Source organism: Delphinus delphis, chromosome 9 (assembly GCF_949987515.2).
Source record: "Delphinus delphis chromosome 9, mDelDel1.2, whole genome shotgun sequence".
Lineage (NCBI taxonomy): Eukaryota > Metazoa > Chordata > Mammalia > Artiodactyla > Delphinidae > Delphinus > Delphinus delphis.
The window spans coordinates 104,076,662-104,098,709 of record NC_082691.1 but is presented as its reverse complement, the minus strand read 5'-3'; the positions used below and the strand labels follow the sequence as shown (position 1 = coordinate 104,098,709).

The window sequence follows — 22,048 nt, the reverse complement described above, 5'->3', positions numbered from 1 at the left end:
GTGTGAGAAAACGTGGACTGGCTTTGTTGAACATAAATATAAATTTGAACACAGAACTCTTAACATTTAATAAATGTGTTTTCTCTTCAAAAAAAAGACCAACTGGTTTAAAGTACGAGAAAGCCAAGGAGTGGAGGATCCCGTGCGTGAACGCCCAGTGGCTGGGAGACATCCTCCTGGGGAACTTGGAGGCCCTGCGGCAGATTCAGTACGGCCGCTACACCACCTTCAGCCTGCAGGACCCCTTCGCCCCGGCTCCGCACTTGGTCTCAAACCTTCTGGGTAAGCGGGGCCGGTTCCACGTTGCCGCCAGCTTGCGTTCTAAGCACCACCTGTCTCGGCTTCGGCCCTCTCATCGCTCTGATTTCATTTCCCGTTTCCTCGCCACACTGTCTTCCTCTGCACTCTGCCCAGGAGTTTTTGTTGCTGTGTGTTTTGATTTGCGTTTTCTAAATGGACTCTCAGAGGTAGCAGGAACGTGCAGAAGCCTGCTGATCTTGTCTCAAGCCGGCTCTGGTCTGTCCAAGGCTCCCCGTGAGCCGTAGCCCACCTCCCCTTCAGCTGCGCAAAACTGGTGGAAGGATCACTACCCCGACTGTACACGCTACAGCACTTAACGTTACCGCATTTACTGAACTGAACGTTACTCCAGAAAACGGGCGTTCAGTTCGAACACTGCTTTAACGTGCTGTCTCTCAAAGGAGCCTGTTAAGTTCCAGTTTGAATGGCTTCAGTCACGAGAAAGCTCGTCTTCATTTTGAGCTGTGGTCTGCTTGCTCCCCTGTGACGCACCTGCTGGTGTGACGTCACCTCGTCCTCAGTGGACACGCACCCTCGGTGCTCTGCACGGTCGCCGCCCGGCGCGCTGTGGTCCTTGGTGTCAGCCCCCTTGTCGCAGTCGGTTTCTTAGAAGCCGGACTGTGTGGCTCCCAGTCCGGCCAGGGGGAACAGCACACGCGGGGCGGGCAGCCTCTGCCCATCACTGCAGCCGCTTAGTAACAGTCCTCACATTTTCCCCTTATTAAAGGTTGTCCGCCAAGCCACCGTGTGTCCAGGATTACCCGCTCCTGAAAGGGCTTTTTGTTTTTGTTGTTGATGATACACTTCCTTTTTTTTTTTTTTAATTGGAGGTTAGTTGATTTACAGTGTTGTGTAAGTTTCAGGTGTACAGCAAAGTGAATCAGTTTTACATACATGTGTATCTATTCTTTTTTTTTTTTTTTAAGATTCTTTCCCCATGTAGGTCATTACAGAGTATTGAGTAGAGTTCCCTGTGCTCTACAGTAGGTCCTTGTTATCTGTTTCACGTATAGTAGTGTGTGTATGTGTCATGAAAAGGCTTTGTAACACGGCCTATCTGTTTACACAGTATATGTGAAAAGTAACCCGTTTCTCTCTTTAGATGCTTGGCGAGTTCCATTGAAAGTGTCGGCAGAGTTGCTGATGGTATGTCAAGCTAATACCCTTACTTTGGCTGTTACTGTGTATTACACATGCAGGAGGGATACATTTGTATTTGTGAATTAAGAATTCTTTTAGTAGTTTGTCACCATAACAAATGAGGGCTGTATCTTCTCGCCTGTCGTAGCTGTCGTAGCTGTTTAGTATACCCTGCATCTTTTTTTCTTAATTGGTGATATTGTCAGTTATTCATATTTGTCAGTTATTCATATTTATACACGTTAGGAACATTATTGCTTCTTAAAGAATCGGAGAGCTGAGTAAGACGACGTGTTTCCATAGGGTCAGGGAGGCAAGAGCTGAGGCATTAGTGCAGTAGCCCTGGACCCACAGCTCACTGCAGGAGCCCGGACCTCACCGTGATGGGACTGTTCCCGCATGTCCCAGGTGGGGTTCCAGCCCGCTGGCTGAGCTCTGATAGGGTACCTTCAGGAGGGACCGTTCTGGACCTGAAGGCCAGCAGTTGGTTGTTACGAAACAGTTGGGGGGGGGGGGCATCTGCACTCTCATCTCAGATTGAGAGGTCATTGCTTCAAGTAGTAAAACAGAGAAAGTGTATTTGTGGACGAAGGTCTGCATAGAGGTGAGGCAAGGGTGAAGGCTGACTCGGGGGTTCCTCCAGGGGCACCGGCCTCACCCTGCCCTTTGACCCAGCGTGTCCGCAGGTCAGGGGCTCCAGCTGGTTCCAGGAACATGGGCGCCCCGCGCCTGGGGACCAGAGCGGCCTTCAGCACCTTGCCCCGCCCTCCAGAGCGCTGTGACCTGATCGTCCTGAACCCTCGTGGGTGACATCTCAGTTCAGGAAGAGTCTCTTTTTGGGCATGTAGTTGCAATGAGTATGTTTTCCAAATTCCAAACTGGGACACAAGAAAAAATATTTGAAGTGAAAAGTGTTCTGAAAAGTTCAAGGTTGAGGATTAAATCCGTAACGTGAACAGAGAGAGGGGTGAAGACGTTTTAAAGAACTGCTGGGTCTGGTGAATAATGAGGCCACCAGCCCAGGGCTTCCCTGGAAGGCTCGCGTGTCTGTCTCTCGGCTGGTGAGGCGTGGTGGTGGGTGCGTGTGTCTCGTACGCAGTGGGGTGGGTGGAAAGCTCTCAGAAGCTACTGTATTACTGGGGAGACTGATTAAAGTGAATCATATTTTAATCACAGGGTGTACGACTGCCTCCCAAACTGAAGCAGAATGAAGCCCCTGCTGTCCAGCCCTCTTCCAAAAGAGCCAGGTATGAAGAAGCGCCTTTTTTTAATGGTTGATGAGCTTTTACAGGTTTGTTTTAGAAAATGGTGGCAGTTGGGAAAGTTCCCTGAAGTGTTCACAGTGAACAGGATTTGGAAGGATTTGCTGACTGTGTCACAGCTTTATCGCGGCGCGTCTCATTTCATTGCTGGAGATAAACAGGGAATAGCCAGTGTTTTTTCCTCTCTCATTAAAAAAACAGTTGAATCTTCTCCTTTAACCAGAACCGCGCCAGAACCCCCGGTGAGCTGCTGTGGTGGAACGGGGGTGGGGGACTGGAACCCGCTCCAGGCGTCCTCGGTGTGGGCCCGGGAGCCTGCGTCCCGACCCCTGACCCGGCGGGTCGGCGGGGGGTGGCTGTGTGCAGACCTGCGCTGGTCTCACCTGGTAGAGAGAAGCCGGCGGCTCCGTTAGGACCCAGAGGGCCTCCAGGCCGTGCTCAGCGAGGGGCTCCCTCTCTTCCCTGCCCCTCAGCGCTCCCTCCTGCCATTCCCCACATCCATACAGTCTGGGAATGATTGGATTTTTTAGTGAAAGCCTAATTATGTGATTATAGATGTCATTAAAATGCCGCAAATAAGTTTTTCTTAATTGAATAGACTGTCTCAAATATAAGCTAAAAATAGGATTTGAGAAAATTTAAGGAAATGAAAAAGACTGAGGTTTAATTTAAAATGTGTGCTTGAGTCAAACAGCTTTGTTCTGTGCCTTCTGGGTTGAGACGGGGCAGGTGGAAGACACGGGACTAGAGCCTGGGGTGGGGGGCCTTCCGCTCTTCAGGACCAGCAAGGCCAGTGAGGGCGGGGGCGGGGCTGCTGGTGAAGTGGGGTGCTGATTGGCTGCTTCCCTGGGAGGTGCCACACGGAGGCCTTTTGGGGGTGCCTGTGTGTGAAAGGTGGGACAGAAAAAAAGAGCAGGTAAGTCATTGTATTTTCCCTTTAAGGAAAGACCACCACACACACTTAAAGCTTGTTAAAGCTATCAAAATCCCTTGTTTGCTAAAGAACATTTTTAAGTAAATAACAGGCGGTCTTTTCTATGTATATTTTATAGAATTGAAGATATACCACCTCCCACTAAGAAGCTAACGCCAGAACTGACCCCTTTTGTGCTCTTCACTGGATTTGAGCCTGTTCAAGTTCAGCAGTATATTAAGGTGAAACTTCTGCATGAGGATTTCTAGGAATGTTCCTTTCTGTTTATGTTTGCTTGAGGCCAGCAGTCTAATGAAGCTAACATTTAATCAGGAATATCGTATTATAAGTGTTTACAGTGTGTATCTATAAACTGTGTGTCGTCATTACGTCATCACTGACTTCCCGCCTCATTCCTGCTACTGCTTCACACTTAGATACTCGCTTTCTCATTAGGAGAAAAACGATTTAGGTGAGTAGACCGAGAACCATTTCTATGATCATGTGAACATGATTAGCAAGCCCACTCGGACATCATTTTCATAAAGACGTTAGCTTAAAAGAGTAGCTGTGCCTCTTCAGGTTTTCTGATTGAATCCAGTCTTTCAAGGCTTGTTTCCTTGGGTAGGAGGGTAGGCCCAAGGGGTGGTGGTGTATTTGTGTATTTAGATAAATAAGCTTCTTGGAAATAACACCAGGAGGGATTATGGGATTTTGTTTTGTTATTTTAGGGACGGGGAGGGCGATGGCTAAGAGTAGGAGTTGACCTGTGTTACATGGATTCATACGTTTTACTTTTTTTTTTTTTAAGGAAAAGGAAAAGAAACAATTATAAATGCTACTATACGTTTAGTATAATTTATTTTCTTTACTTTTCAAATTGAGTATAGTTAAAGAGATCATCTTTTATATGTTTATGTCTTCTCAGTCAATTCTTAGGTCATCATTTCTTAAACTAGAGACAGTATTTTAACGTGCCTCAGTAACACTCACTGCAGCTTAGACAGCCTGGGCGGCTGCGTTGTTTTCAGAATTTTACTTATTTATAGGGATGTCTTACTTAATCCTGGTCTGCACAGCACTGATTAGGGAAACGTACATTGTCAGTCCTAGTTTTCACTTTCCTCCTACAATGGCGTGGGTTTGGTTTTACCAGTTGCACTGTTTTCCGTGGCCGAGGACTCTGTTCGTAGTCTTAGACGCGTCCCAGGCCGTGTGCGGCTCTGTAGGCCTAGCTCTCACCTCTGGTCTGTGTTCGTGACCCCCAGAAGCTCTACATTCTTGGTGGGGAGGTCGCCGAGTCTGCACAGAAGTGCACCCACCTCATCTCCAGCAAGGTGACGCGCACCGTGAAGTTCCTGACGGCCATCTCCGTGGTGAAGCACATCGTGACTCCCGAGTGGCTGGAGGAGTGTTTCAAGTGTCAGAAGTTCATTGGTGAGTAGCAGCATCTGTACCTCAGTGAACTTATTACTTCAAGAAAAAACCCTTTTAATTTGGCATTATCTCCATTTTCATCCCAGCAAACATCTAGTTCATTTGTTAACTCTTTGTTATTTATCCATGTAAATTCATAAACTTATTCCATGTTCCAGTCATTTGATTGATATCTTTGCATTTTACCATGAAATTTGGAAGGTATTGGGGGAAGAAGCAGCTCTGCATCCCTGCCATGTTGTTTCCTGATGTGAGTGTATTTTGTTTGGAACGCTGGCTGTCGGATGAGATTCCACATGCAGTACAGCGCCCGGTGGGGAGCCCAGCAACGTCCGGGCAGGTGGGAGGGTCAGCGTGTCCCTCCCTTGCCCGTCTCCCACTGTCCAGGGCACTGAAAGTGAAATCCTGTTACTGGCAGTGACACTTAGAGATAGGTTTTTTCTTAGATGAGTCAGTACACCCAAGTGTTTTTAGAGCCTTGCTAATGAGCGCAGAGCGAATATGATTCCAAGTGACTTTTCTCTGCGGAATAGATTTGCAGCTTCGTCTCACGTGTGTTTTCCTCTGTGAGGGCACATCACAGCCCGTTGCCCTCAGGGCACGGGACAGCACTGTGCTTAGAGGCCGATCAAACAGCAAAAATCACTGACAGAAGCACAGAAATGTGAAGAAAGTAGCAGTAAGTGAACCACGGAAGGACCCTTGTTCTCAGAACGAGCTGAGCCAGGGCGAGCGCCACCGTGTCGGCCCCAGCGGGAAGCGCTGCGTGGGCAGCTCTGCCACGTCCACAGAGAACTGCAAAGCACCACGGAAGCTGGTTTTGAGGTTACAAATAAATTGTGCCGAGTGGGCATATCCACAAATACGAAATCCACAAATAACTAGGTTCAACTATATTATGTAATGTTTAGAAATTTTCAGTTGAGATTTTAGAAATTTTTTTCTTAAAAGATACTAGTGAAATATAAATAACAATGCAGGCAGAAGAAGAAAAACGTAGAAACAATACCATAAACGTAGATAAGCTCTCAATTGTATGAGCTATAAAGTTCAGAATGAGGGAGTCTGTTCTTTAACTGAAATTTGAGCTGCTTAATTTATCAGGCTTACCAGTCTGCGAAAACAAACATTTTTTATCTGTTTATGAAAGTTATAACAGTTCATATTTGATGGGCAGTTTTAGCTTTCATTTCTTTGCTGTGTTGACTTCTGAGGGTTTATTATAAACATTTAATATTCAATATTGAATAGTCAAACACACTTCATATTTGATCCCTCATATTTCAGGATTTCTTAACTTTTCCAGATTGTCATATAGTTGGAATTGCACAGGATGCAGCCTTTTCATGTTGGCTTCTTAGTCACATGCATTTATGTTTCCTCTGTGTCTTCTTAGCTCATTTCTTTTTAGCACCAAGACTATCCCACCGTCTGGACGGACCTGTTTATTTATCCTCTCACCTACTGAAGGGCATCTTGGTCGCTTCCAGGTTTTGGCAATTACAAGTAAAGCTGTGTTCTGTGTGCAGCTTTTGTGTGGATGTAAGTTTTCAACTCGTTTGGCTAAATACCAAGCAATGCGATTGCTGAATCATATGAGAGTAGGTTTAGTTTTGTAAGAAACCATCAAACCGTCTCCCAAAGCGCTGGTACCAGTTTGCGTTCCATCAGCGACTTCCTGTTGCCCCACATCCTCGCCAGCATTCGGTGTTGTCAGTTTTTCTGACCGTTTTAAGAGTTGTGTGGTGGTACCTCATTTTTGTTTTAATTTGCATTTCCCTGATGACATACCATGTTAAGCGTCTTCTCATGTGTTTATTTGCTATCTGTATATCTTCTGTGGTCATGCACCTGTTCAGATCTTTTGTCCATTTTCTAACTGGGTTCTCTTATTGTTGAGTTTTGAGAGTTCTTTGTATATTTTGGGTAACGAACAGTCATTATCAGATGCATCTTTTGCGAATATTTTCTCCCAGTCTGTGGCCTGTCTTCTCATTGTCTTTGACAGAGTGGAAGTGGTCGACGTTAATGAAGTTCAGGTCGTCAGTTATGTCTTCCGTGGATCACGCCTTTGGTTTTGTGTCTAGTCATTGCTGTGCCCAAAGCCATCTTGGTTTTCTCGTTACCTTTCTAGGAGTTTTACTTTTGTGTTGCACATTTAGAGCTGTGATTTGTTTTCAGTTACTTTTTGTGAAGGTGTAAGGTCTGTGTCTAGATTCAGTGTGTGTGTGTGTGGACGTCCACTTGTCCCCTTGCGCCCGCTGCCTGTGCTCGTAGGCAGAGTGGGGGTCTGCACTGAGCTCTTGTTGTGTCCAACCATCTGCCCTTTCACCCAGAGCTTTACAGTGCATCTGGAAGTCTGGTCCTCAGTCTTCCAGCTTTGCTCTTCTTGAGTTGGCTGTGCTGTGTCCTTTGTGTTGTCGCATGATATCCACTAGTCATTTACTTCTTTTTTGTTGTTTTTTTTTTTTTTGTGGTACGCGGGCCTCTCCCGTCGCGGAGCACAGGCTCCGGGGCACGTGGGATCTTCCCCGACCAGGGCACGAACCTGTGTCCCCTGCATCGGCAGGCAGACTCTCAACCACTGCGCCACCAGGGAAGCCCCTAGTCATTTACTTTTTTTTTTTTGCGGTACGCGGGCCTCTCACTGCTGTGGCCTCTCCCGTTGCGGAGCACAGGCTCCAGACGCGCAGGCTCAGCATCCATGGCTCACGGGCCCAGCCGCTCCGCGGCATGTGGGATCCTCCCGGACCGGGGCACGAACCCGCGTCCCCTGCATGGGCAGGCGGACTCTCAACCACTGCGCCACCAGGGAAGCCCCTAGTCATTTACTTTTAATACAGACTTGAGACATTTTGTTTTGCCAAAAGTTTACATTTTGAGGTTGTTCCTGAAATTTCTCAAGAAGAATACTAACCCTAGGTTATTAGTTCTGGCAGTATCTGAAATTTTGCATTCTGATTCATTTCTTTTTTCCATCTTTTAACGTTTTATGGATATTTTTAAAACCCATTTGGCTTTTGAATTAAATTTTTTTGAAACGATCAGTCACCCAGTTGCCTATATAGTACAGACATAGCTTCTTTTTCCTGATCCATTAGAGTCCGTTGCCCAAATAATGCTCTGTTATCCCCAGCACCTCAGTGTGTTTCCTACAGACAGACAAGGACGTTCTTCAACATCGAGCCATCGCTGCTGCCTCGTCCCCATTCACATCCGCCCGTTGTCTCAGCATCGCCCCTTAGAGCAGAAGGACCTACGTTGTGTGTAGTCTCCTTGAGTCTGGGAAGGGCCTGTCTGTTCTTGTCACTTGAAGATGTCTGGTCAGTTAGGTCTGTCACTGTACAGAATGCCCTCCGTCTGGTGTGTGTACTGTCTCCTCCCGAGGGGGGTGGGCAGGTGGCGTCTGTGGCGGGACCATCACATGGCTGCGGTCTCCTCCACCTCGCATCCTGCCAGGGGCTGCACAGTGCAGGTCCCTCGACGCAGGTGCAAGCCGGCCAGGCTTCTTGACGAGTCATTTATGGGAAGCACGTTGAAACTTTGCAGATACTGCTGTTCCTGTCAGACTTCTGATTTATTCCCTTATTTCCCCACACGGGCTCCTTTCTGTCTCCTTGTTACCGTCTTGTTGTCACCGACCCTCACATCGTCCCCACTCTGACCAGGGATTGCCACTCAGGCTGGCTTCTGTGTCCTGTCCACCTCTCCTGTCCGGTTGACCACGTGGTAGCTTTTGGCAAAACAAGAATGTTCTGGGCTCATCTTAATGCTTCTCTGCCCTGGTTCCACACCAGCGTTTTCCCAAGGATCCCCGAGTCCTTTCAGTGTAAACCTGGGAGCGGACGGACGGCGCTCGTGGCCCTGGGGTGCTGCTCCTGAACCCTCTTCCCACTTCCTGTGTCTGTCTGTCCGATGCCAGTCTACCACCACGCGGTTCGTCCTCATTTCCTCCCTCCCTTTGTCTGTAATCCTTTCTCCAACAACAGTGAGAAGCCCGGCTTCCAGTGTCCTGGTAGCTTACTTGCTAAGCTGCACTGTGTGTGGTCAGTAGCACGTGGACCACCACTGCCCCTGCAGTGCAGCCCCTCTCACTGGGCTCTGACGCCCTCGGGCCTGACAGCTTTAAACCTGGATTGTTCAAGAAGTGGTAGGGGATAATTTTGGAATTTTGTATTTAATTTATAAAATTGGTGTCTCAAACTATATAATCTCTTTCTGGAAGACGCATGTCCTCTGCTGCTGTGAAAAGTTTAATTTTCAGGTTGACTGTTTCTACGGATTCTTAGCAAGTTAATGTAACTCTGCTGCTGCTTTTAGAAAACCAAAATGTCAGCATCTCCTCTGGGACAGGATTGTTTTAGCTACTTCGTTATATTTCAGTGTCATCGTCTCTTATCATAAATATTAACTACTTCTTGGCACTCCCTCATAGCTCTCCAGAAGGCATATCAACCTTAATTCTGCCGTGGACACTTACATTTCAAATGTAGCACTTCAGGGACTTCCCTGGTGGTCCAGTGGTTAAGACTCCGTGCTCCCAATGCAGGGGGCCCAGGCGCGATCCCTACAAAAAAAAAAAAAGATCCCGCATGCTGCAACTAAGACCTGGCACACCCTAAATAAATATTTAAAACAAAACGAATATATCACTTCATGCATGACAGTACATTTTTGTGCATTTTTTAATTCATTTTTTTAGAAATTCTTACCGTCTTCCACCTAAACCAGTCTAGTGCCTTATCTGCTGATGGCTGATCCATTCTAGCAGTTGTTAAATTTCAGCGTTTCTTTAGTGACATGATTGCTCTTGCCCAGTGGTCCTTGAGCTCAGAATGGTTTTTACATTTTTAAGGCATTGTTTCAAAAACAGAAGGGCATGTCTCAAAAGTATATGGCCTACAACGTGTGTCATCTGACTGACCCTGACCCTAGACTCTCCCTGCTTTGGGCTGTGTTACACAGTTTGGTTATTATGATGAAATGAAGAAGAAATGATTTTCTGAACGAGATGTATTTCATAAGAAGATTAAAATATTTTGTGATCTTTACCTTTTGACAAATTAGATATTTCTTAAAAATTCTTAAATCTTCAAAATTTGGTAAAACTATTCTTTATAAATTGCTGTACATATTCATAGATTTAAAAGGAACGTGTTTATGGTAAATCTCAGCTAATTGAGTCTAATGGCTCTGGAGTCACTGTGGTCCCTACACACACACACACGACGACAGTTCGCGGCTCTCCCTCCAGGACTGGAGCTCTTCCCCTGGGCCTGTGGGCGCCCTGGGAGGGTGAGATTACAGCTGAGGGGTGTGGAGGGGACAGAGCTCTCTGTGCAGTTTTTTCCAAACGCTAAGAAACACTGACCAAGGAGGGACAGTGTCTTTGGCCTGGCTGCTTTCAGGAGAAAAGTAACTGACAAGTATAACAGGTGAGGCTTTTGTTCACAGGTAAATGTGAGCCGTGGATCACACGCACCTGACCAGGGGCAGCCTAGAGCAGATGGCACGGTGCACCCCGGGCGCCGTGCTCTGTTGGATGGTGTGCACTGGTGGACGGTGTGCTGTTCTCTTTTCCAGATGAGCAGAGCTACGTTCTCCGAGACGCCGAGGCCGAGGTGCTTTTCTCCTTCAGTCTGGAGGAGTCCCTGAGGAGGGCACGCGTGTCTCCGCTCTTTAAGGTACGCTTGGGAGGGAAGTCAGATAAGGCCCCTGGACGCTACAGCTGAGGGCGACAGCAGGGGCCTCCCTGGAGCCGCCCCCCTCCACCTACCGTCCCCACTGCATGGGCGGCCCTCCTCGGGCAGGGTGCTTCTGGGGGTCCGGCACCTGCAGAGTCCTGCTGTTTCCCATAGCTAAGAGAATCCATACACAGTTAAACAGATTAGAGAGATGCATTACAGATACCCGGTTCTGTAAAGAGTTACGTGTATGAATAGGTAGGAGACATTTAAATTGATTTTTTTGCTTTTAACAACTTACATTACTTACTACTATTCTCATTAAATGTATATATACTCAGCTAGAGAATGGAGAACATCCTTGGGAACATATTAATTGAATCTGTGCCTAATAATTCTAGACTAGAATATTTAAATATTTGTTAGATAAGATAGAACACTCTGGAAAATTGTCTTTGTCAAACAATGGCTCAGTAAATTAATAAAGCTAATCATTTTTTTACCCTTCAGGAGCCAATTTAGGAATCAGAAATGATTTGCAATACTGAGTTAAGAGTATTCTACCTAAGATAGTCTGATTTTTCTAAATATTCGAATTTAAAACAAAATAGTATTTTTGGTACACTTAGAAAAATTTAACCAGCAAAACCATTTCCTATTGAGCTTACAGTTTATAGAAATTGAGAAGAGTGTTCCTATTCTTGTTCTTATTGCTTTTATCGCAGAGTACTTCATGTCTTTTAGGAATATAAGTTCTAGTTGCTGTTAATAAGTATAGGTCATACCTAACATAGGAAAGTGCTGAAGTTACTTCCGAACTGACACACCTGGATTCCCCCAGGCCCACTTCAGACTGGGGACTAGCCGGGGCTAGTACGTGTATCCCCCTGAAATTAGACATTTTGTCAGAAATCTCAGGGTAGAGTGAGAAATTATGTACACTAAAAATTCCATTTAAAAAACATAATACACATATTTTCATTTTATTTTTAGGCGAAATATTTTTACATCACTCCTGGAATCTGCCCAAGTCTTTCAACTATGAAAGCGATTGTGGAATGTGCAGGAGGGAAAGTACTGTCTAAACAACCGTCTTTCCGGAAGCTCATGGAACATACGCAAAATAAGGTGGACAGAAGCAAAATACGCTATTGAATTCATCATTGTCGTGTACAAGAGCCATTGTTTAGTAACCAATAATTTTCTTTTCATTAGAGTTTGTCAGAAATAATTTTAATATCCTGTGAAAATGACCTTCACTTGTGTCGAGAATACTTTGCCAGAGGAATAGGTATGGTTTATTCCTTTCCTCTTGCTCTGTGTTAAGCGTGCGTAGGTGCACGCACGGCAGTGCATTCATTTAACGGCTCTTGTTTTCGTTCCTTTCAGATGTTCATAACGCAGAGTTTGTTCTAACTGGCGTGCTCACACAGACACTGGACTATGACTCATATCCTTTTGAAAGATGTGTGTGCAGAAACCCTCTCAGCACTAGTATCTGAGCTGTGTGTGTTCCGTATCTGCAGAGTTGGCGATAAAAATGATAAAAGATCCCTTACCTTTTTGGAGATTTTGTTTCTATACAATATGTGCTCTCACATCTCTCCGGGTTTTTTTTCCTACCTTTGGGTGATTGGTGGGTGTCATCTCAGGGCCCCCTTTCTTGCGTCTGTAGCCTGAAAGGAGCCTGCGTCATTCTGCCCCAGGACGGTTGGAGCCCCGGGTGGATGGTGCAGAGTCGCCTGGCGAGGTTGGCGAGGGCGCCCTGGCGGGTTGGCAAGGGCTTGGGCGCCAGAAGCGCACCACCTCGGCGTGCGGCCTGTGTCGGATGCTGTCACTAGTTTGCATCGTGTTTGTTTGGCAGTTGATTTCCTCAACAAGCTTACATATAAATTTAACTGACGCACCTGCGCTGGTGACTGGAGCCCGGCGCACGGGTCTGGCTGTGTCAGCTGCCGGATGGAGCGGCCCCTGCGCCCTGGAGACGCCCTTGTTTTCCAGCTGCTTTCTTCGGGGACAAGCATTTTAAAGCAGGAAGACAAATATATTAAATATACTGCATCTTATTAAGATGTGCAATTTTATTCTGAGGAAACATAAATTATGTTTTGTATTATATGACTTTAAGAGCCCACGTTAGGTTTTCATTTGCCGGGTTTTTAAATGTTTTCACAACACTGTTAATGGAACTTTAGCTGCAAATGAAATGGTGTAAATAAAGACCTTGCTATCTCTAAATTATGGATGTTAAAGATTTGAAATGTTTTGTACTTATTTTTATTTCTTACACTCTTTTCTTTTATATTGATATCTTGCCCACATTTTAAATAAATGTACTTTTGAACTTAGACTTGAGTGGTCCCTTGTTATTACACATTTTTTTGTACAATTTATATGATTTGCATTAAACTGGATCACATTTTAAGTGATTTCCAGGCAAAATATTTTCTAGTAAATTTTCTCCCGAAGAAATAATTTCTGGAAGGTAGCCATTTCTGTCAAGGTAATGAATAAATTCCTGGGCAGAGGCATATTCAGAATATTCAGCAATTACTACAAACAGGCAGGCACCAACCAGCCAGAATCGTTAATACCACAGAAACCCATATATATATATATATATATATATATATATATATATGTGTCCCGCTTCTATTCCAGGCATGGTTCTAATACACGTCCTGTTGGGCTGTAGGTACAGAAGCATACTGGAGACTACCACCTTATCAGTAATTACTAACATGAATATATAATATACCACATTTATTAATATATTCAAGAACGATACTGTCACAGAGAGGTTCAGCACTGCCCTCACATCATGGCTCGTCAGGTGTGTTCCTGAAACACTGGATTTGCCTCCATAGCAATGTCTGAGATGTCTTCCTAGAAGGAGTTGTGATCTACTCCCAAGTCTACTCACCAATTGCACAGTCTCTACAGTTTAATTCTTAAACACAGTTTAAGTGGAGCATGTGTATTAAGAAAGTTAGTGAACTCCCCATCCCAGGAATTCTCAGCATTCCCGCAAGGCTCTGACGTTGGTTATACACACTGAAGACATCATTACTTCAGGTGTTCTCCCAACTCATGGAGTTACTCCTACCAATGGGATGGAAATCGCCCACGACTTCACGATTTTAAAGTGAGGCTCAACACCTTCAACCTGACCTGTGCCGTCTCAAAAGCCTTGACCTGTGGCAACTTCCCAGTGACCCAGCCGCTGCCGTGTGGGTACACCTTCGCTCTCTCTCAACACGAGTGATTGATACGCTGATTGTCCACTGGAAACATTCATCTGCTGAGCTCCTTAAAATACACCCGAACAGCAGTTTTGTTCAGATGTGCCACATGCCGGCACGCACTTGCATTTCTACAAACCGCATCTCAAACTGTGTGTACATTTTAGCTCATACTTCTGTACCTAAGCAAACTTAGGGATACTTACCTGTAGAACTGACCTTTTCTCCTCACGTACAACAGGTGGAATGAGTGCTGATATGAAATAATTTCGAATCTGTAAAATCCCAGAAGTACAGAAGAGTTTCATAAGTTGGAACAAAATCTTGATCGCAGAGTATTCAGAATATGGCCCTCCTTCTTACACCCTTGAAGAAAAGTGAAGATAATGATGGAATAAGGGCCTTCTGGGTAGAGTATATGCACCTGTTCAGTCTTCAGTGGAGGCGGGGTTTGTTTAACCAACATGCAAGTATGACTGACTTGATTAACCTTTCAATGGGTGTTTTTCTCAAAACCTGCCAAGAATAATCCTTAAAGACCCCAGGAGCTGTCTGCGGCCAACTGGCTTGCACAGCTGCTAAGCACTGATTGGTGGCTCAGAGGAAGTTCCATGTGAACATTTAAGAATAAAGTAAATCAACTTCTTGGAGAAGCTGATTAGGTTAGAAAATTATTTCTCCTAGGAAAAGAAGTCTTTCACTTAGTCCTGTTGTTTTCGTCTGGCTCAAGGTTTTTTAATAGAAATGCAAACCACATACGTAATTTTAAAGTTTCTGGTAGCCACAGTAAAAAGCTTTTAGATTTAGTTTCTAAAGTTTTATTTAATCTATCTAAAATATTGTTTCATTTACAAGTAATATTTTTAATTGAGTTTTACTTTTTTCTTTTTTTATATTTCACACCACTTACAATTTAGAAAGATATATATACCCAAGTTATTCTAAGGGTAAGGTGTTTTCCAGTAACTGAGTTAGTGCCAACTTTTTAAAATTAATTTTTATTGGAGTGTAGTTGATTTACAATGTCGTGTTAGTTTCAGGTGTACAGCAAAGTGAATCAGTTATACATATATCCACTCTTTTTTAGATTCTTTTCCCATATAGGTCATTACAGAGTACTGAACAGAGTTCTCTGTGCCGTACAGTAGGTTCTTATTATCTATTTTATATATAGTAGTGTGTGTATGTCAATCCCAATCTCCCAATTTATCCCTCCCCCACCGGTGTTCATTTTAAGTTAAAATTCACAAAACTGAGATGGACAGCGCAGCTCCTCACTCGCGCCAGGCACGTTTCCAGTGCTTGGTGACCGGGCGCAGCTGGTCACCCGTGAGGAGTGTGACCCGTCTGTATCCCGTCTCACTTTGCAAGTAAGGGTGGAAGAAATGTGAACGCCACTGAAGACAACAACATACACGCTGCATCCAGATAAGCCCAGGATCGTGTCTCTGCAGACAAAGCCCAGGACTTTGAACCAAGATGGCGGAATAGAAAGACATGGAGCTCGCCCCCTCCCACAAATACATCAGAAGTACATCTACACGTGGAGCAGCTCTCACAGAGCACCTGCCGAGCCCTGGCAGAGAACCTCAGGCACCCAGAAGTGCAAGGAAGATCTCCACGTAACCCCGTAGGATGAAGGGAAAAAAGGGAGCAGGACAGGACCTGCACCCCTGGGAGGGAGCTGCGAAAGAGGAAAGGTTCCCGCACAGTGGGAAGACCCTCGCTCACGGGGAGATCAGCCGGGACAGAAAGGGGGCTTCAGAGGCTCAGAGGAGAGCGAGGCAGCCGGTGTGCGGCAGGCAGAAGAGAGAGAGACCAGCACAGAGGGTCTGTGCTACCTCCCTGCAGTCCCCAGCCTGAAACACATGCCTGCTGGTACGTGCGGGGTTTGGGGGCTGAAACTCAGGCTTCAGAGGACAGACCAAGGGAGAGGACTGGAGTCGGCTGCACGGACATAGCCTGAAGGGGCTGGAGTGCAGCATGGGCTGCGCGGAAGAAGCCCAACCCGCCATAGAAGCGAAGTGCCGTTGTTAAGGGGCATGTGAAGGGAAAGGTGGGGCCCGCCAGAGCAGCCTCACTCTGCGTGCTCACAGTCAGCTCGCGCCGCCGTTGGAACCCCATTGTTAACGTGTGCAAAGGGAGGGCTGGGCCCCCCAGAGCGGCCTCTTTCTCCGCACTCTCAGCTGACACGGCGCTGCCTTCACCAGCTCTGGGAGCACGCACGAGAGCCAGTGGGCTGTCTACACGCCGAGGCGGGGCTGAAATCAGAGCCCTCTCCCTGTCGCTGTACAATCCACAGATTTGTGCCATTGCCACCAGCTTTGCAAACTCAGTGCTGGGTGGACAACGGGTGCTTCCATGGCTGGGACAGGCCCGGCCTTAGCAGCTGTGGGCTCTGTGTGGGTGCACGCATGGGGCGGGGCGGGGCCGGGGTCTGGGCTGCTTCCGTAGCTCCCACAGCAGGTCTAGGTGTGTAACTACTGCAGTCCTGGTACCCGACTTCAGTGGACCTGCACTGGTTTTGTGAACACAGTACCTGAGGGACACCAAGGCCAACTGCCTGCACCCCCACCATGGAGGTGAGGCCGAGAGGAGTGCCAACAACAGTGCATTCTGGGAGCCCACGCAATGGGTGACAGGTGACACCAGGCAGTGTGCTCTGCACGTGGGGACTGCTCCAGCAGGGCAATACTCAGTGGCTCCTCTCCCAGTGGGACCACTCCAATCCTGCCTACCCCACACTGCAGCTTGAAGACGGATCCAGGGGCTTCTGCTCCAACAGCTGTGGAGCAGACCCTGCCCCCAACAGGGCAGTGACAACCACAGAGCAAAGAGGAGGCCCCGCTCAACAACTGGGCAGGCTCTGGTCCCCACAACACCAGTTACACCCCCTTTCAGGGGGATGACGGCCAGGACACACTGAGGAAAGAGGCGGCAGGCATCCGTACTCAAAACAGCCCTAGCACCAAAAATATTAAACCTATGCAAGCTACACAGGGAAACTCCCGCATAAAGATAGCCCTCCAAGACCACAGTAGATAATTGTTTCTCCTAAACTCATAGAGAAGCATAAATAAAATGAAGAAGCAGAGGAATCGCTCCCAGTTAAAAGGTCAAGAGAATTCCCCTGAAAGAACAATGAAACAGACCTCTTCAGTCTAACAGACACCAAATTCAAAAAGGAGATAATGAAAGTACTGAAGGAATTAAGAAGGGCTGTTGACAGAGGTGCAGAGTACTGTTATCAAGGAACGAGAAACTACAAAGAGGAACCAAAACAAAATTAGAAAACTCATTTGCCAAGACGAAAGCTAAGCTTAAGGCAATAAAAGGCAGATTGAATAATGAATACCGAAGAAGTGATCTGGAAGACAGAATAATGGAAATCACCTCATCAGAACAGCAGACAGAGAGCCAAATGAAAAAAAAAATGAGACCTATGGGATAATATAAAGCGTGCCAATCCACACAGAATAGGGATCCCAGAAGGAGAAGAAAGAGAAAAGGGGACCGAAAATGTATTTGAAGAAATTATGGCTGAAAACTTCCCAAACCTAAAGAACGAAACAGATATCCACATACAGGAAGCACAGAGTGTCCCAAACAGACCTACACCAAGACATAATTAAAATGGCAAAAGTTAAAGAAAGGTCTCTAAAGGCAGCAAGAGAAAAACAAAGGGTTAATGACAAGGGAACCCCATAAGGCTATCAGCTGATTTCTCTACAGAAACATTACAGGCCAGAAGGGAGAAGGAAGATATATACAAAGTCCTGAAAGGGAAAAATCTGCAACTTACGATACTCTACCCAGCAAGATCATCATTCAGAATAGGAGAGAGAAAGAATTTCTCAGACAAGCAAAAAACTAAAAGAACACAGCAATACTAAACCTGTCCTAAAGGAAATATTGAAACGTCTTCTCTAAATAGAAGAGAAGCAAGAATCTATAGGAAAGACAAAATCACAATTGGAAAGTAAATCACTTAAATAAGCCAGTACACAGATTTTTAAAAAATTAAAAAATACGATTTCTGTGAAAGCAATGACAACCACAATGAACAGCAAAAGCACAGGCATGCAGATGTAGAAGAGGACATCAAAATCATAAAATGTGGGGAAGGAGAGTAAGAAAATGTACATATATATTTTTCAGAATGTGTTTGAGCCTATATGACTACCAGTCTAAGCAAATAGATATTGGAAGGGGTTAACATACTTGAAAAACAGGGTAGCCACAAATCAAAAACATATAATAGATTCACAAAAACCAAAGAGAACACAAGCATAATATAAAAGAAGATCGAACTCAAAAGGAAAAGAAGAAGAAATACAAAATCAATTCGAAAACAAGGTTTAAAATGGCAATAAATACATATCAATAATTACCTTAAATGTCAATGGACTAAATGCTCCAATCAAAAGACACAGTGGCAGACTGGATTAAAAAAAAAACCATGAGCCTACAATATGCTGCCTACAAGAGACCCACTATAGGGCAAAGGACACAGATTGAAAGCAAGGGGCTGGAAAAAGATGTCTTGTCATGGCATGAAATGACAAGAAAGCAAGGGTAGCCGTACTCACATCAGACAAAACAGACTTTAAAACAAAGGCAATAAAGAAAGATAAAGAAGGACACTATATAATGATAAAAAGGATCAATACAAGAAGAGGATATTACACTCATCAACATATATGCACCGAATACGGGAGCACCCAAATACATAAAACAAATACTAACAAAGGGCGAAATTGACAGGAATACAATAATAGCAGGAGAATTTAACACCCCATCACATCAATGGGCAGATCTTCTAGACACAAAATCAGTAAGGCAACAGAGATCCTAAATGATACAATAGAACAGTTAGACTAATGATATTTTCAGGACATTAGGTTTTAAAAAAACACAAAGAACAACAACAAAAAAACCCAGAATACACATTCTTTTCAAGTGCACGTGGAACATTCTCTAGGACTGACCACATACTAGGGCACAAAACAAGCCTCAACAAATTAAGAGTATAGAGATTATTTCAGCATCTTTTCTGACCACAGTTGCATGAAACTAGAAATCAACCACAGAAAAACAAGAAAAAAAAAACGATTACATGGAGACTAAGTAATATGTTACTAAAAAACCAATGGGTCAATGATGAAATCAAGAAGTAAATCAGGGCTTCCCTGGTGGCACAGTGGTTGAGAATCTGCCTGCTAATGCAGGGGAAACGGGTTCAAGCCCTGGTCTGGGAGGATCCCACATGGTGCAGAGCAACTAGGCCCATGAGCCACAACTACTGAGCCTGCGTGTCTGGAGCCTGTGCTCCGCAACAAGAGAGGCCGCCATAGTGAGAGGCCCGTGCACCACGATAAAGAGTGGCCCCTGCTTGCCACAAATAAAGCCCTCGCACAGAAACGAAGACGCAGCACAGCAAAAATAAATTAATAAAATCCTACCCCCAACATCTTCTTTAAAACAAACAAACAAAAAACAATGCATATGCCCTTTTTTAAAAAAAAAGTAAATTAATAAATACCTTGAGACAAATGACAATGAAAACACAACCATACAAAATCTATGGGATGCAGCAAAAGCAGTTCTTAGAAGTTCATAGCAATACAGACTCTCTTCAAGAAACAACAAAAATCTTAGACTTCCCTGGTGGCACAGTGGTTGAGAATCTGCCTGCCAATGCAGGCGACACAGGTTTGAGCCCTGGTCCAGGAAGATCCCACATGCCGCGGAGCAACTAAGCCACAGCTCACCACAACTACTGAGCCTGTGTTCTAGAGCCCACGAGCCACAACTACTGAAGCCCACGGGCCTAGAGCCCATGGTCCACAACAAGAGAAGCCACCGCAATGAGAAGCCCACGCACTGCAATGAAGGGTAGCCCCCTGCTCACCGCAACGAGAGAAAAGCCCGCATGCAGCAATGAAGAGCCAATGCAGCCAAAAACAACTAAACAAATTTATTTTAAAAATTAAAAAAAATTTTAAAAGAAACAAGAAAAATCTCAAATAAAAAACCTAACCTACCACCTAGCAGAATTAGAAAAAGAAAAGACAAAACCTAAAGTCAGCAGAAGGAAGGAAACAATAGAGATCAGAGAGGAAGTAGAGATTAAAAAGCAATAGAAAAAAAATCAATAAAACCAAGAGCTGGTTCTTTGAAAGGGTAAACAAAATTGACAAACCTCTGGCCAGGCTCACCAAGAAAAGAGAGAGGACCCAAATACAATAAATAAAAGAGGAGAAATTACAACTGATACCACAGAAAACCATACGAAACCATGAGAAAATACTATGAACAATTATATACCAACAAACTAGACAACTTAGAAAAAATGGACAAGTTTCTAGAAACACACAGCCCACCAAAACTGAATCAAGAAGATAATTTGAACAGATAAGAAGATAATCTGAACAGACCTATCACTGGAAATGAAATAGAATCTGTAATAATAATAATAATAACAACTCTCTACAAAAGTCCAAGACCAGATGGCTTCACAGGCAAATTCTACCCAGCACACAAAGAAAAACTTAAACCAATCATTCTCAAACTCTTCCAAAAGACTGAAGAGGAGGGAACACTCCCAAAGACATTCTATGAAGCCACCATCACCCCAATACCAAAACCAGACAAGGACACTACCAAAAAAGAAAATTACAGGCCAATATGTTTGCATATAGATGCAAAAATTCTCAACAAAACATTAGCAAACCGAATCCAACAACATATAAAAGAAGATCATACCCATGACCAAGCTGGATCCATCCCAGGGTCACAAGGATGGTTCAACATATGCAAAAATCAATGTAATACACCACATCACCAAAGCACAAAAACCACATGATCATCTCAATAGATGCAGAAAAAGCATTTGATAAAATTCAACATCCATTCATGATAAAAAAATGCTTACAAAAGTGGGTATAGAGGGAACATTTCAACATAACAAAAGCTATTTATGACAAACCAACAGCCAACATAATACTCAACGGTGAAAACCTAAAAGCATTCTTGCTAAGATCTGGAACAAGACAAGGATGCCCGCTCTCACCACTGCTATTCAAAAGAGTATTGGAAGTCCTAACCACAGCAATCAGACAACAAATAAAAAGGTATCCAATTGGTAGGTAAGAGGTAAAACTGTCATTATATTCATATAACATGATACATATAGAAAACCCTAAAGACTCCATGCAGAAACTACTGGAACTGATAAATGAGTTCAGCAAGGTAGCAGGATACAAGATTAACATACAGAAGTGGGCTGCATTTTTTTTACATTAACAATGAAATATCAGAAAGGGAATGTAAAAAACGATCCTGTTTAAAATCACATCAAAAAATACTTAGGAATAAATCTGACCAATGAGGTGAAAGACTTATGGGCTGAGAACTATAAAACATTAATGAAGGAAACTGAAGAGGATTCAAAGAAATGGAAGGATATTCCATGTTCTTGCACTGGAAGAATTAACATTGTCAAAATGGCTGTACTACCCAATCTATAGATTTAATGCAATCCCTATCAAATTACCCATGACATTTTTCACAGAACTAGAATAATCCTAAAATTTACATGGAACCATAAAAGACCCAAAATATTACCAAAGCAATCCTGAGGAAAAAGAACAAAGCAGGAGATGTAACCCTCCCAGACTTCAGACAACACTACAAAGCTACAGTAATCAAAACAGCGCATGGTACTTGGCACAAAAACAGATATATGGACCAATGGAACACAACAGAGATCCCAGAAATAAACCCACACACCTAGTCAATTAATCTTCGACAAGGAGGCAAGAATTTACAATGAGAAAAAGAGAGTTGGGAACGTTGGACAGCCGCATGTAAATCAATGAAGTTAGAACACACCCTCACACCATACAGAAAAATAAACTCAAAATGGCTTAAAGACTTAAACGTAAGACATGACACCATAAAACTCCTAGAAGAGAACACAGGGAAAACATTCTCTGACATAAAAGGTACCAATGTTTTCTTAGGTCAGCCTCCCAAGGCAGCAGAAATAAAAGCAAAAACAAACAAATG

At 44.4% G+C, this 22,048-nt stretch overlaps 1 protein-coding gene and 1 long non-coding RNA gene across 4 annotated transcripts in view; one reads left to right on the top strand and one right to left on the bottom strand.

Annotated features, from left to right (window-relative positions):
- Positions 1 to 12,346, top strand: part of PAXIP1 (PAX interacting protein 1) — a 47,445-nt gene extending 35,099 nt beyond the window's left edge. For both annotated transcript variants that reach the window (XM_060021183.1, XM_060021184.1), the window contains 9 exons: positions 98 to 282; positions 1,403 to 1,446; positions 2,617 to 2,687; positions 3,755 to 3,857; positions 4,884 to 5,052; positions 10,636 to 10,736; positions 11,730 to 11,864; positions 11,952 to 12,027; positions 12,126 to 12,346. In XM_060021183.1, the coding sequence (XP_059877166.1) occupies positions 98 to 282; positions 1,403 to 1,446; positions 2,617 to 2,687; positions 3,755 to 3,857; positions 4,884 to 5,052; positions 10,636 to 10,736; positions 11,730 to 11,864; positions 11,952 to 12,027; positions 12,126 to 12,238 (997 nt within the window). In that variant the 3' untranslated portion in view covers positions 12,239 to 12,346. The remainder of the gene's footprint in view (positions 1 to 97; positions 283 to 1,402; positions 1,447 to 2,616; positions 2,688 to 3,754; positions 3,858 to 4,883; positions 5,053 to 10,635; positions 10,737 to 11,729; positions 11,865 to 11,951; positions 12,028 to 12,125) is intronic.
- LOC132431325 (uncharacterized) overlaps positions 2,735 to 22,048 on the bottom strand; it is a 43,260-nt gene continuing 23,946 nt past the window's right edge. The window contains exons 4-10 of one of the 2 annotated variants that reach the window (XR_011246628.1): positions 14,185 to 14,344; positions 12,360 to 12,744; positions 11,522 to 11,623; positions 10,829 to 10,910; positions 10,535 to 10,741; positions 9,533 to 9,619; positions 2,735 to 3,583 (exon numbers count right to left, since the gene is read on the bottom strand). This is a non-coding gene — a long non-coding RNA (uncharacterized lncRNA). Of the gene's footprint in view, positions 3,584 to 9,532; positions 9,620 to 10,534; positions 10,742 to 10,828; positions 10,911 to 11,521; positions 11,624 to 12,359; positions 12,878 to 14,184; positions 14,345 to 22,048 lie in introns of those variants that run through there. The other variant, XR_009520705.1, reaches the window with a different exon arrangement.